This window comes from Symphalangus syndactylus, chromosome 7 (genome assembly GCF_028878055.3).
Source record: "Symphalangus syndactylus isolate Jambi chromosome 7, NHGRI_mSymSyn1-v2.1_pri, whole genome shotgun sequence".
Taxonomy (NCBI): Eukaryota; Metazoa; Chordata; class Mammalia; order Primates; family Hylobatidae; genus Symphalangus; species Symphalangus syndactylus.
In genome coordinates, this window is record NC_072429.2 from 64,585,543 (window position 1) to 64,600,921 (window position 15,379).

At 44.6% G+C, this 15,379-nt stretch overlaps 1 protein-coding gene across 1 annotated transcript; it reads right to left on the reverse strand.

Annotated features, from left to right (window-relative positions):
- Nucleotides 1-6,191: 6,191 nt before the first annotated feature.
- NPBWR1 (neuropeptides B and W receptor 1) lies at nucleotides 6,192-10,740 on the reverse strand. The gene is made up of 2 exons (XM_055286418.1): nucleotides 10,542-10,740; nucleotides 6,192-10,202 (listed from the first exon to the last, which is right to left on the reverse strand). Exon 2 carries the CDS (start codon nucleotides 10,003-10,005, stop codon nucleotides 9,019-9,021), a length of 987 nt encoding a protein of 328 aa, XP_055142393.1. The 5' UTR covers nucleotides 10,006-10,202; nucleotides 10,542-10,740; the 3' UTR covers nucleotides 6,192-9,018.
- Between the last annotated feature and the right edge of the window lie 4,639 nt (nucleotides 10,741-15,379).

Consider the following 15,379-nt stretch of genomic DNA (forward strand, 5'->3'; position numbering starts at 1 on the left):
AAATGTCTAAAATAGCAATAGTAGTCTGGGGGCGGTGGCTCATGCCTGTAATCCCAGCATTTTGGGAGGCCAAAGGGGGTGGATCACTTGAGGTCAGGAGTTTGAGACCAGCCTGGACAACATGGAAAAACCCCATCTCTACTAAAAATACAAAAATTATCCAGGTGTGGTGGAGCACAGCTGTAATACCAGCTACTCAGGAGGCTGAGGTAGGAGAATCCCTTGAACCTGGAAGGCAGAGGTTGCAGTGAGCTGAGATCGTTCCATTGCACTCCAGCCTGGGCGACAGAGCGAGACTCCATCTCCAAAAAATAAAATAAGATAAAATAAAATAACAATAGTAAAGGAACAAACTGCAGTAGAGAAATGGCAAAGACTATTATTACATTTTCACTTTCTGTGGAATGTTGTGATAGCAACCCAGCAAGTGGGGAAAAAGTCAAGATTATTATCATTATTATTAAAAAAACTAGCATGGCTGCAACTGCGAAGCTCTATTTTTCTGCACCAGTCATCCTTAAGGTGGCAGCAAGTCCACTTTTTACCAACACCTTAAATAGAAAATACAATAACTCTTGCAGATTTATTTTATCAGTTTTGCTCCCCCTACTGAGAATAACAAATAGAATTAATTTAACTAATTTTCTTGTTTACTTACAGGGCATAAATTATTATTCACAGAGAAAATGTTTATTTTGGGAGATTATTTATATTTCAGTATATTAATGGCAAGGAAAAAAAAACAGAGTTTTTGATACACACCAGCAGGCCAAAGAAATAATTCTTGTATGATTTTTTTTTTTAAATAAAGCACTACAATCAAGAGAAGCATGTGCCCTGGAAAGCCTAAACAATCAATATTTTGATATTTTAGATACTATTTGTTATTTGTTACTCAAATGATATTCACTTATTGTCATAACTTCATAAACAGGCAAGCAAAAGTGCAAGCTTCTGAAAGAGAGCAGTTAAAAGCAAGCCTAGAATCACTGATCATTACTGATGGGTGAGAAAATAAAATCACATCAGTGTCTCAGCTTTTACCACAATAGTGCCACATAACTCAGAGGCATGCAGTGGCAAGCTTTGATTCTCACGCTCTCAGAGCTGCATGTGGTCTGAGTGGCTTTGTTCCATGTCTCATTCTGGGGTCCGGGTTGGGAGCTTTGGAAAGGCTGATGCCCCGATGCCACCTGGAGAAGCTGATCTAATTAACAAGTCTCAAAGGCAGCTTGGCCTATGTGGATGATGACTGCTGCTGTGTGTGCTGGGCCTGGCCTGGGGGTGATGCTGAACTACACAGAGGTTCTGTGGCGAGTGGGCTATGCTTTCTTGACAGATACATGTGGGTATCTCCAAATATCAGAATGCTGGTTGTCAGGAAAACCTAATATTTTAGATTGCTTGAATTTATCATTTCATTCCAAGACATTTCTTGACATTTGTAGACTAAGCTTCTTCCAAGTAACTCATTTCTTACTGAGTTCTTCTAAGCCAGGAAAAAAGTTCTCTAAAATTTCATCAAACCTGTTACATACACACACACACACACACACACACACACACACACACACACACTTCAGTTTAAAATGATGGCATTTACACAATATTTATTTACTGTTATTTTCTGTGAAAGCCCTACTGTAAGAACAGGAAAGAAATTTTTTAAATGGACAAAAAGCTAGATAAGCAATAACAAGGGTGAGAGATATCAATGGATTTTGATAGGCTGCTCAGCAGAAGCAGCACTTGTAAGCAACAGAATGCAGAAATGTCTACAGCAGGATGCACCAACTTTTTATCCAACCTAATTTGCTTCCAAAGCCACTCAGAGAGACCACCGTGCCCATGGAAGTTGGGGGTGAGCTGCAGGGCCACAAACAGGGAGGCTGAAGGGAAGCTGTGTGAAGAATGGTTAGGCTCCCCAGCCTGGCCACTGTAGCCAGGAGACACCTGCTCCCCATCTCTGCTGGAGACTGGAGTTTCACAGTCTGGAGAAATTGATCCCAGAGATGTGTTGCAGGGAACCAGGTGCTGCAAAAAAACAGGAACCAAGTACAGGAACAAAACATAGGGAGACAAATTAAAAGTCTGAAAACAGAGTAAGTGGAGAGACCCCCTGAACACAACTGGCTTTCAAAAGTGTCAACAACCCCACCCCCAAAATCTTCACTATCATAATGTCTAAAATTAAGCAAGTAAAACATTGAGGTATAAACCTATAATTCAGTAATAAGGGGGTAAATCCCAGAATCAACAGTTAATGTGGCTGGGAGGGACTATAGCCAGTTGGGACTGGGGGGAAACTTGATGCTTATGATAAATCTTCTGCTACAATCAAAAGTTGTAGAAGTTTAAAATAAGCAAGAAAAAGACAAATAATCCCACTAAACAATGGGCAAATGACATGACTAGGCATTTCTCAAAAGAAGATGTAGAAACAGCCAACAAAGTCCAAGAGTGGTGGCTCATGCCTGTAATCCCAGCACTTTGGAAGCCAAGGCAGGGGGACCACTTGCAGTAGGGAGTTCGAGACCAGCCTGGCCAACATTGTGAAACCTGGCTCTACCGAAAATACAAAAATTAGCTGGGCATTATAGCAGGCACCTGTAATCCCAGCTACTTAGGAGGCTGAGGCAAGAGAATCGCTTGAACCCAGGAGGTGGAGGTTGCAATGAGTCGAGATCATGCCACTGCACTCCAGCCTGAGCAACAGAGCGAGATTCTGTCTCAAAAAAAGAAAAGAAATGGCCAACAAACCTGAAAAAATGCTCAACATCAACATCACTGTAATCATCAGGGAAATGCAAACAAAACCACGCAAGATACCACCTTACCCCAGCCAGAATGGCAATTATTAAAAAGTCATAAAACAATAGATGTTGGCATGGATGTGGTGAAAAGTGAATGCTTATACACTGTTGGTGGGAATGTGAATCAGTACAACCTCTATGGGAAACAGTACGGAGTTTTCTCAAAGAACTCAAAGTAAATCTACAATTCAATCCAGCAATCCCACTAATGGAGACCTAACCAAAGGAAAAGAAATCATTATAACAAAAAGATACCTACTCTTGTAGGTTTATGACAGCACAATTCACAATGGCAAAGATATGGAGCCAACTTAAGTGGCCACCAACAGATGAGTGGATAAAGAAAATGTGGAATATATACACCATGGAATACTACTCAACCCTTAAAAAGAATGAAATAATGTCTTCTGCAGCAGCTTGGATGGAGCTGGAGGACATTATTCTTAGTGAAGTAACTCGGAATGAAAAACCAAATACAGTACTTACTCACCTATAAGTGGGAGCTAAGCTATGGGTACGAAAGGCATACAGAGTGGTATAATGGGTATGACGTACACTACTCGCGTGATGGGTGCACTAAAATCTCAGACTTCACCACTATACAATTCATCCATGTAACCAAAAACCATTTGTACTCCTAAAGCTATTGAAATGTTTTACATTTGGATGTTTTCAATTTAATTTAAAATTAAGTATTACTTTGATAAAAATTAAACTATCTCAAGCTAGGCAAGGTAGCACTTACCAGTAGTCTTAATTACCCAGAAGGCTGAGGTGGGAGGATCACTTGAGCCTAAGAGTTCAACTCCAACCTGGGCAACATAGTGAGACCTCATTGTTTAAATAAATAAAACAATTTCAAATATAAAATTTAAACACAAATTGAGCTCAACATTATTAAATGAAAGTTCAAAAAATTATGTGGATTACTGTTTTCATTATCATTTGAAAGATTCAATAGAAAAGTTACATAGATGCATTCTTCCTTTCAACTGGAAGTATAAAAGTCACAAGAGGCCGGGCGTGGTGGCTCACCCCTGTAATCCCAGCACTTTGGGAGGCTGAGGTGGGCGGATCAAAAGGTCAGGAGATTGAGACCATCCTGGCTAACACGATGAAACCTCATCTCTACTAAAAAAAAATACAAAAAAATTAGCCAGGCATGGTTGCGGGCACCTGTAGTCCCAGCTACCCGGGAGGCTAAGGCAGGAGAACGGCGTGAACCCGGGAGGCAGAGCTTGCAGTGAGCCAAGATCGCCCCACTACACTCCAGCCTGGAAGACAGAGAGAGACTCCGCCTCAAAAAAAAAAGAAAGAAAAAAAGAAAAAGAAAAAAAGTCACAAGAAACCTCGTTACTTAACATATTCTGTACATTTAAAATACGTTTTCATTTTAAATAAATGTGTTTAAAGGTTTAGTATAATCTTTAACCATAATAATAAATTGTCATGATAAATCCAAGATGCAGTTTTTTTAAGGAATTATGTAACTCCCTTTTAACTAAGACCCCTGGAATTCCTCTGTAAAGAGAATAAATAGAAATGTAGCAATGAAGAGTGGTATTTTTATTGGAAGAGAGGAGTTAAAGGAATCAAAATAGTATTATGTAGGAAAATGTGGATAATTCACTTGGTACTTTTGCAAGTGTAAACATTTGCATCTTTTCAGGTTTGATTGCTGCATTCATACCACGGTTACTGTATAGGGCTGGTCTTTCCTCCTCTACCAGATCATTCATCACTGCCTAAGGGAAGAAGCTGCTTTGGCAAATGGATGAATCATTTAAGATATCCGTTTTGTTGTTACTATTTAGCATTCACAAATGATTTGCCCCTCACCTTTGGGAACTCTCGCAATTTCTCCCACATTGTTGACTATGCACACACCCACTCTTTCCGTGGTGAACGGTGGCCTGGTTATTGCAGTTGTGACTCTGGTCCTTGGGTTACCTCAGAATGGGGGTGAGTTAATCTTCTGGTCGAACAATCTTTATGGGAAGATCCAGATTTTACAGGAAGATGTTGAGCCGCTTCCTGGGTCTTGGCCCAACAGGGCATCAGGTCTGTGTGCACTGTTGCCCCCCAGGCACAAGAGAAATCTTCTGGACTGTGGGAAGCATGCAGTTCATGCATTCTGACAGTTTCTGAACGATATCATTTTAAATTTCCTTCCTTTTTTCCATCTTTTATTTTTATTTAACGTGATGTCACCAATGTAACCTTATGAGATATGGTATAAACAAATAAATTTCCCTTGCCCTAAATTCAAGGACAGCATCATCCATTGCAAAGCTCCATTCTACAGAGATACAGCCGTCATTAGCGTTATACCCTATATGAACAGTCCCTCTGGGGCACAGTTCCACGTACATAAAGCATGGGGGCTGCTATGCACATGGTACCTTTGTGCGACAGCTCTGTTAGGAATTTTTATTCTCATATAACTTTCAACAATCCCATACACTTTGTAAGTCTCTGAATTAAGATCGAAGTTTTATAATATTAAATCTTACCCTCCCTTTATCTCATATGAGCTAATGGTAGACACACCTTGCTTAATCTACTAAATATTTAAAAGACTTCATTGTTTTCTAGTCTAATATTTCCAAATTACACATTGCAACGAATTCCATCTCTGCTGAAACAAGATGACACAATTCCTAGAACAGAATGGGAACTGGGTGGCTCTGATTGGTCTTCACTGATCTCTGTGGGCCTGGCTAAATTGATCCACTTCCTTGTATCTCACTTTCTTTGTATGCAAAACGGGGGCCGAAGTGCCAGACCCAAAGCTGTGCTAATAAAAGACCATTATGGGCACAATTCTCTGATCTCTTTCTTAATGTGCATAAGCATAGATGATTAATATCCAAGGAGCGTTACTGTTTTTTTGTCTTGCTGTTGTTTTCCCAGCATGTTGCTGAGGAAAGAAGGGTTTATAATAAGTTTGTGAGTTTTTCAGGTGAGATTTTCCACCTTGCATATTTGTGCTATGTCTATGCATATTGCTGATAGCAATGTGTATGCTAATAATTGAAGCAATTTCTCTTCCCTTCTCCCGCTCCACATAGCTGCTCAAATATTTAAGAAATGAGGCTTTTGATGGTATGATAAAAGTTTAGCATCCTTTCTCTGCCCAGCATAAGTTCTGGAATCTCTGCGTTTATCAGCAGCTTTGTATCATTTTCACAATCAACCAAATTAAGGGTGTTGGGGGTGTTCATTCTTAATTTTGTCCTGTCAGATACTTCCATCTATTCATTGAGTATTCATTAGATCACTTTTCCAATGAAGGCAGTATTTTTAAATAGTAATACTGCACAAATGCTAAGGTGACTGAATTGTGGATAGCATGTTCTCAGAAAATAGAATGTTCACTTATCACACAGAATGTTTCAGCTTTTATTTTAAACTGAGCTCCTCTACAATGGATTACAGAGTTTCTGCGTTTGTCAAGAGAAAACATAAGCGTATACATTACATAACTGTACTAAATTAAGTAAAAGCAAATAGACATTTTTAACTATTCAAAGTGGTAAAACCAAACCATAGAGTTTACACAGAAACTGCAAGAATTCAACACAGTGTTAAAACCTTTGCAATACAATGATGTGAATAAATTCTACTTTTGCCTGGCTTATGTGTGTATTTATTCAACCAATTACCCAAGACATAAAAAGGAAGCCTGAGATATACAGTCTACATGCTCATATGAAGGGCAATGTCCTAGAAATAATGATACAACAGTTTATCCAGTGATCAGAAAGCCTAGGAGGAACTAAACTACTGAGTTCTAATTAATCCCACAGGCATACTCAGAAGCCAATCCATGCCTTGCTGAGGATGAATAGCAATGTCAGCCCGTGTATTTTTCCGGCAGTCATCTCCATAGATTCCAAGAAGGCTCGAGGTCAAGCTACTGTAGGGATGAAACAGTGGACAGATGGATCACTCAGCTGTCCCCCATCTGAGTTCAGTTACGGAGCTTATTAAGACAGTTGAGATATTGAATCCAGACAATCACCCCAGCTGTGTTTGTAGCCAAATGTTCACCTTACTCTTTGTCCATCACCTTAGGTAATCTAGAAGTTACTCTAAGTTTAAAACTTTAATTTTGAAGTTACAGAGGATTCATGAAATAATTTTGAGATCTTAAGGAAAATCAATAGAATGTTTCCTAGAAATTTAAAAGATATTAAAATGAATTCCAAGAAGCCTCTGAAGCCGGCCAGCAGAGAGAGGCCTGTTCAAATGCCATGAGGTCCACCATTCGAAACTCATTGCAGATGAAAACTTTCTTTCAAACAATTTACTATTATTTGCCACCCAAGACAGAAAGTTTTTTAATGTATACTTTCTAAACTGAAGGCTATGAATTATTTCAATGTTCCTAAAAACTCTGAGAGCTAAGAAAGCAATTCTCATTCACCAAAATCAGAGAGGGGGTTTGCTTCCTCCCATTCCAAGGGGGTGTTTTTTCCTTCCAAATATTTATTAAAAGCTATTTTCAACCTAAATAATTGAGAAACTGATTAAAGATGCCAAATTAAGCAAACAAAATGTGCTGCAACACTCACATTTTTTTCTCACACATGACATAGGAAACAAACATTTGTAGAAATTTTCATCCTGTTTGGACGTCATCCCAAAGATTAATACCTTTTAAAACACCATAATCAATTACCAGAGTTTGGTTAGGGTTCGGCCCTCATGTCTAAGGTTAAACTGCAGAGGATTGCGCAAACCCAATGCCAGTCCTCTCTCTTAATCCACTTTGTCTTCCATATGCAGAGATAAAAACACAGGTAGGATGCTGGCCAGTCTCCCTGGTGACTCCAGAACTAGTATTTACCCTATTTACCGGGACTACCTACCGGATGCCGTCTAAAACTAAGGAATAAAGCCCAGGTAATCCACAGCTCCCTGTGAAAAATACAGCAGAGAAAACCTGAAGCCGTAGGTCATCCCTGCTTCCTGCTCTCCCTAAGGCGGGGCCCAGGAAGCAGAGGAGAAAGGGAACACAAGAGAATAGATCGCATTTCTTTTTATCTTATTTGATCTTCATGGCAACTCGTGAGATTAGGACATGTACATTATTTATAAAGTTTTCAGTCCTGGAAAACAGTACACACATTAACAGTTACAACAAACTGATCTAAGTCAGACAAGAGACGAGGCCAATTGGGGGAACGGGGCGTGGGGCTTGGCGTCCTCTGTAAGCAACGATGACCAGTGCGCCACAGCGCTGTGAAGCGCGCTCAGTAATGCTCCACCACAAAGCCCCGCGGTCCTCGGACGCTAAGCGCTCGGCCGCTGGCTACTCCAGGGGGCGCCGGAACCGCGCGCCCGGGCTACTCCGGGTTCCTTGCTCGGGGAGTCTGACATTTTCAGGGGAGATCACGGATAGGAAAGGGAAAAGGCAAAGAAAAGAAGGAGTTGGGGCAGACAGAAAGAAGGATCACTATTCGTATCAAATTCTAGGCAGTCACTGCCAAGAGCCAGCCTCCTTCCCCGCATCTCATGCCTCCGCAAACGCGCGCACACCACACACACACACAGCTGTACACACACCCCGATGGGGCATCCCGAGTTGTTGTGTTTTCCCCAGTTGAAGAGGCGCTGGCGGCCTCGGCAGCGGTCCCCGCGCGCGGCGCCTGGCCAAGCGGGTGTCACAGGGGTGGGCGCCAAAGGCGCGCGCCTGACCCTCTTCCCAGAGCGCGCGGAGGACAAGGGGACCCGCTGGGGTTGTGCGCCAGCTGCAGCAGGGGCCGCGAGGAGCCGACGCCTGGGGGCGCCCGCAGCGTCCTTGGGCCTCCCTTCGAAGGCGCGGAGAGCTCCTACTCCAGCCAGGTTCCAGACCGCCAGGGCTCGGGGTCAGGGAGCAGGGCAGGGAAGGGGCGGTTCCCAGCAATACCACCCTCCTCCTCTACCCTCCTCTACCTCCACCTCGGCGTTAGGGAGCCCTCAGTGTGGCGATCTCAGCCTTAGTTCTCCTCACCCGGCGTGGACGCGCATCACCTGGAGGGCTTGGCAAGGTCAACCTGCGGGCGCAGTCGCAGCGCTTCCGATCTGCTAGGTCGGGGATGGGGCGCAAGTCAGTTTCGCCAGGAGGCCTAGGCGGCCTGTCTGGTGCCGCACTCTGGCGCCGGCTCCTCCCACGCGTGCCAGGGGTGGCGGGCAGTTGCGGAGCCGGACGCTAGGGGAGTCAGGCGGCCGCGCGGCAAGTTATCAGCTGGCGGAGGTTCCTGCGGAAGCTGGCGTCCAGGAAGGCGTAGAGGAAGGGGTTGAGGCAGCTGTTGGCGTAGCTCAGGCTGGTAATGAAGTAGGAGATAGCGATGACCAGCGGCGTCTGCGGGAGGTCGGTGGTGAGCGCCACCACGGTGCTCAGGTGGTAGGGCGTCCAGCAGAGGAGGCACACCGCCAGGATGGCCACCACCAGGAAGGTCACCCGCTTCTTGGCGCGCTCCAGGGCCTTGGCGTGGCTGTCCAGCCGCATGGCATGCAGCCGGCACAGCAGGGTGGTATAGAGGACACAGATGGTGGACACCGGGATGGCGAAGCCCAGCACGAGCGTGTAGAGGCGGCTCGCGCGCCACCAGAAGGCCTCGGGCTGCGGAAAGACGAGCACGCACTGGCGCCGACCCTGCTCGTCGTCGAGCCGGGCGAAGACTGCGAAGGGCAGCACGATGAGTGTGACGATCCCCCACACGGCCAGGCTCACCGCGCGCGCGGCGCTGTAGGTGCGGCCGGCCACTCGGCGCGACTCGGCAGTGGCCAACACCACCAGGTAGCGGTCGGCGCTCATGACGGTGAGGAAGTAGAGGCTGGAGAAGGTGTTGTACTGGTCGATAGCCACGATGAGCTTGCACATGAGCTCCCCGAAGGGCCACTGCCGCAGCAGGAAGTCCGCGATGTTGATGGGCAGCACCAGCGTGAAGAGCTCGTCGGCGATGGCCAGGTTGAGGATGAACAGGTTGGTGACGGTCTTCATGCGGGGCGCCCGCAGCAACACGTACAGCACGGCGGAGTTGCCCGCCAGACCCACGGCGCAGATCACCGCGTAGACAACTGGCACGGCCACCGCCAGCGGCTCCGGCAGCGGCGCCAGAGTCGACGCGTTGGAGCAGCTCAGCGCCGGGTCCGGGCCGGATGCGTTGGCGGGCCAGGGCTCCCAAAACGAGGCGTTGTCCATCTCAACGAGGGCAGAGGAGCCGGCGACCTGGCGTCCCCCACGGCCTCCCTATGGAGCTCAGCGGTCCTGAAGCCCGGGTCTGCACGGACCTGCTCGCGGACGCTCGTTTCAGCTCTCCAAGCCGTTCTCTGGTTTTTCTGGAGGAGGGGGCCGTTCCCAGCCACCCCACGGCCCACTGTCGCCGCGTACTCACGGGGCTGGAAAGAGGAATTTAAAGCATAGGTTAGTTCGTCGACGTGTAACTTTAGAAAAAGGCGCAGTCCCGAGGAGGGGGGGGAATGCGCCGCGGCGCCCCAAACCTCCTCCACGTGAGCGCTGCTACCTGTTGAAATCTCACTTCTACTAGTTGAATACATCAAACGAAATGCTAGAGAGAGAAGAATGCTCCATAGGAAAAATGCAAACCCTTCTCCCCTCTTTTAGGAAACTTCAGTAGACCCAGGTTCCCCCACCGAATCCCGCAGTGGCAAGCTTCGGTCTCCCCAGGGTCCGTGCGCCCTCAGTAACAGCAAGCTCAACAGCAGTCTTTACCTTACCTGGCTGGCTGGGGAAGGGGTCTGCCTTTCCTGGAGCTGTCAGGAGAGGAGCCCGCCGGCTGCGGGGGTGCTGAGACGCCTGCCAGCTGGGTGTCCGCCTCCCCGTGTCTGCCTCCCCGTGTCTGCCTCCCCCGCGTTCGCCAGAGTCCGCAGCTCGCGTCCCCGCCAGTCCCTCCCGCGCGCCTGGAAGTGCAGGGATGGCGCAGCCGCGACTGCGTTCCACTGCCCTGACCGCCGCGCCCACCCCCCACCCCAAGTAAAATGGTCTTGGAACAGAGAACGGAAATTCCCCCAAATTTAAGGGATTCCTTTCTTCCATCCCAGTCCTGCAACCTCACTCCATCTGAAATAATAGAAAGCTCTCCTGCTAAGAATCGAATTTAAGAAAAACAAAGTTAGGGTGTAAATGATCTATTTTTAAAGGAGAACAATGCAGAGGAGGCGCCTGTTCCATTTTTTAAACACCATAACACAAATGGGCTAATGTAATGTGAAATCTGAAAGGAGGAAAAAGTGAGTGCAATTTTATAATGCAAATCACCTGTTTTCTGCTACTCTGGTCTTCAAGGGGATAGAAGATTGTTAGTATGTTTTCTAAAACCACTACTTCTACTTTTGTGTAAGTAAAGACTTGATTAGTAAAGACAAATGGCTTCCGCAAAGCCTTTTAGGGAAACATGACAATGCGTATTTCATAAAATGTTGCGAGTTGTTCAACACACTCTCTACTTATCCACACACTTGCCCGATTCTCCTGCTAATGAGAGCTATCCTGCGATGGCAGCGGAGAGTAGCTAAGGAAGAACTAGCAGGGGCAGTCTTGAACTCCCCTGTTGCTATTTTCCTGGATCTTGGATTCTTTCTCTAGGAAGGGAAAACCATCTTAGGCTCCTCACCAGTTCCCCTGAGAATCGAATGAAATAAACTAAATACTGGTTATTTCCAATTTCTGCTTTTTTTTTCCTCCACATTCCTTTTAGGAGAGACAGCAAATTAAAACACGAGATTATATCCTCTTGGAAACTTCCCTTCCACAAAAGCAGGCAAAGCCCAAATAAAGTGTATTTCTGGTACTCTAGGATGCATCTTAGAGAAGGGGGCCTGAGATCCGGAGAGACCTAAAGTCGGCAGTAGAAGACTGTGGGGCCAGAAATATAGTAGTCCCCCCATACCTGTGGGGGATACGTTCCAAGAGCCCCAGTGGATGCCTGAATCCATGGATAGTACCCACTGCGGTCAATGGGAACATGTTTCTGTTCTTCCATCCAAAAATGATGCAACAGCAAAACTAGCATGCATTTCTTTTTGCTTCTTCACATTTTCATGGATAGAAGATTTGTTTTTAGTAGATCTTGGCAACCTCTGCATATGATTTTTTTTTCTTTCCTTATTAAGTCCAGAATTTTTACCTTTTACCTTAAAGGAGGCATTTGCAGCTTCTCTTTGGCATATCTGAATTGCCAGCATCACTTCTCTTGCACTTTGGAGCCAGAGAGAATTAAGGGCAAAAAGTCAGTAAAATCAGGGCGACTTGAACACACCGCACTGGTCGTTGCCACAGTCATCTAATAACCCAGACTGTGAAGTGACTAACAGGTGGATAGTGTAGACATCAGGGAAACGCTGGGCAAAGGGAGGACTCACCTTCTGTGAGAAGGAGTAAGATGGCTGGATCTCATCACGCCAATCGGAAACCCATACAATTAAAAACCTAGGAACTGTTTATTCCTGGAATTTTCCGTTTAATATTTTTAGACCACAGTTGACCACGAGTAACTGAAACTAGGGACTCCAAAACTACTGACGGGGATCCACTGTACAAAAGCTCCCTGGAATTTACCTACTCAATTATCTTTTTACCAGGATCCATACAAATCAGCTCCCCTGCAGTTTCACACTTTCTGTGAAACAAAATAACAGACGATTCTTAAGCTATGTCCATAAGAAACACTATATGATAAAACACCATATAATGTTAAAGAAAAAATATATATAATAGGAAATCTCCAAATGGTTGAAGATGATCAACTATATACACACGTGTATATACACACATATATACACACGTGTATACACACACATATACACACGTGTATATACATACACATATATGCACACGTGTGTATATACACACACATATGCACACGTGTGTATATACACACATATGCACACGTGTGTATATACACACATATATGCACACGTGTGTATATACACACATATATACACACGTTTGTATATGTTTGTGTGTATACATACACATGTATGTATATAGTTTATACATGTGTGCATGTTTGTATACACATATACACATGTGTATATATGTTTATATACACACGTATGTATATATGTGTGTATATACACATGTATGTATATAGTTTATACACAAGTGTGTATACACATGTATGCATATATATTTATGTGTATATATACACATGTATGTATACAGTTGATCATCTTCAACTGTTTGTAGATTTTCTAGCCTTTTTATTGTTGATTTCCAGTTGAATTACACTGTAAACTGAGAAGACACTCAATATGACTTCGATTCATAGATATTTTTTGAAACTTACTCCCCAGTATATAGTTATTTTCTAATTATTTCATGTGTACTTGAAAAATTGTTCTGCATTTGTTGGGTGCAAAACTCTACATATGTCAACTAGTCAAACTTACTATGTTGTTCAAATTTCTCTATTGATTTTTTTTTTTTTTTTTTTGAGACTGGATCTTGCTTTTTCACCCAGGCTGGAGTACAGTGGTGCAATTGCAGCTCACTGCAGCCTCAACCTCCTGGGCACAAGTAATCATCCCCTCTCAGCACCCTAGTAGCTGGGATTACAGGCGCGCACCACCACACCAGGCTAATTTTTTGTATTTTTCATAGAGACAGTATCTCACCATGTTGCCTAGGCTGGTCTCGATTTCCTGAGCTCAAGCAAACCAGCCTCAGCCTCCCAAAGTGCTAGGATTACATGTGTGAGCCACCGTGCCTGGCTTCTGTTGATATTTTTATCTAACTGTCTCATTAGTTACTGAAAGGACAGGAGGGAAAATTTCAATTAATGAGTGTGAATTTCTCTACTTACGCTTTCATTATATGCTGTCAACTTGTACTACATAATTTTATTTTATTTTTTTTTGAGATAGAGTCTCACTCACTCTGTTGCCCAGGCTGAAGTGTGGTGGTGGGAGCCTGTGCCTCCCAGGTTCAAGTGATTCTCCTGCCTCAGCCTCCCGAGTAGCTGGGACTACAGGGGCACACCACCACGCCCAGCTAATTTTCTTTTTTTGTGTATTTTTTATAGAGATGGGGTTTCACCATGTTGGCCAGACTGGTCTCGAACTTCTGACCTCAAGCGATCCGCCCGCCTTGGCCTCCCAAAGTGCTGGGATTACAGGCGTGAGCCACCATGACTGGCCAATTTTCACTACATAATTTGATGCTGTTTTATTAAGGGTACACGAGTTTAAGATCGCTACATTTTCCTGTGGAATGTACCCTTTCATCTTGATAGCCTGATTATAATGATTTTATCATCATGTTATTTTATTTCATCAAATGATCATACATTTAACATTATAACATAGAATATATCACATATAATTATAATATTATCTGTATATATTACCTTTTATCATTATAACATCTTTAACTAGTTTTCTATTTCTTTTTTCTGTTTTTTTTTGAGACGGAGTCTCGCTCTGTCGCCCAGGCTGGAGTGCAATGGCATGATCTTGGCTCACTGCAAGCTCTGCCTCCCGGGTTCACGCCATTCTCCTACCTCAGCCTCCTGAGCAGCTGGGACTACAGGTGCCTGCCACCACGCCTGGCTAATTTTTTCTATTTTTTATTAGAGACAGGGTTTCACAGTGTTAGCCAGGATGGTCTTGATTTCCTGACCTCGTGATCCACCCTCCTCGGCCTCCCAAAGTGCTGGGATTACAGGCACGAGCCAATGCGCCCAGCCATTTCCTACTTCTTGCTGTATGTGGCCACTTTTGTTTGATATCATTACAGCTACATTAATTGTTTTTCCATTAATATTATCAGGGAATAGCTTTTTAAAAAAATCTTTTTACTTTAAACCTTTCTGTGTCTTTGTATTTAATGTGGGTCCCATGTAAGCATTAGAACATTTGTTTTAATCCAATCTAACAATGTCTTTGAAGCATTGAGTTCACAGTATATTAAATGTAGTTATAGATAGTATTAGGGTTGTTATAGTCTGAATGTTTTTGTCTCCCCAAAAAATTACATATTGAAAGTTAATCCTCAATTGATAGTATTTGGATATGGGCCTTTGGGAGGTGACTAGGTTCTGAGAACAGAGCCTTCATGAATGGAATTAGTGCCCTTATAAAGGTGCAGAGTGCAAAAGCCTCCTAGGGTGTGAGGCACCACAGAGAGTCCCTATGAAGCCCAATGCCCAGCAGAGCTGGGGCAGGCCAGATCCCTTGACCCAGAGGAGTAGAGCAGCCAGTGTGTGCCTCTAGCCCCAGGGAGCCAGGATGCAAGCCAGACATCAGGCTGCCCTGGAAGCAGGGCTGCCCAAAGCTGTGGAGACAGGTTCACCACCTCAGTATGCCTGGAAGTGGGACACGGAACCAAAGAGGATTATTTTTAAGACTTAAGATTTAATGTTGGCCGGGCGCTGTGGCTCATGCCTGCAATCCCAGTACTTTGGGAGGCTAAGTCGGGTGGATTACCTGAGGTCAGGAGTTGGAGACCAGCCTGGCCAACATGGTGAAACCTTGTCCCTACTAAAAAAAATACAAAAATTAGCTGGGTGTGGTGGCACACACCTGTGATCCCAGCTACTGGAGAGGCTGAGGCAGGA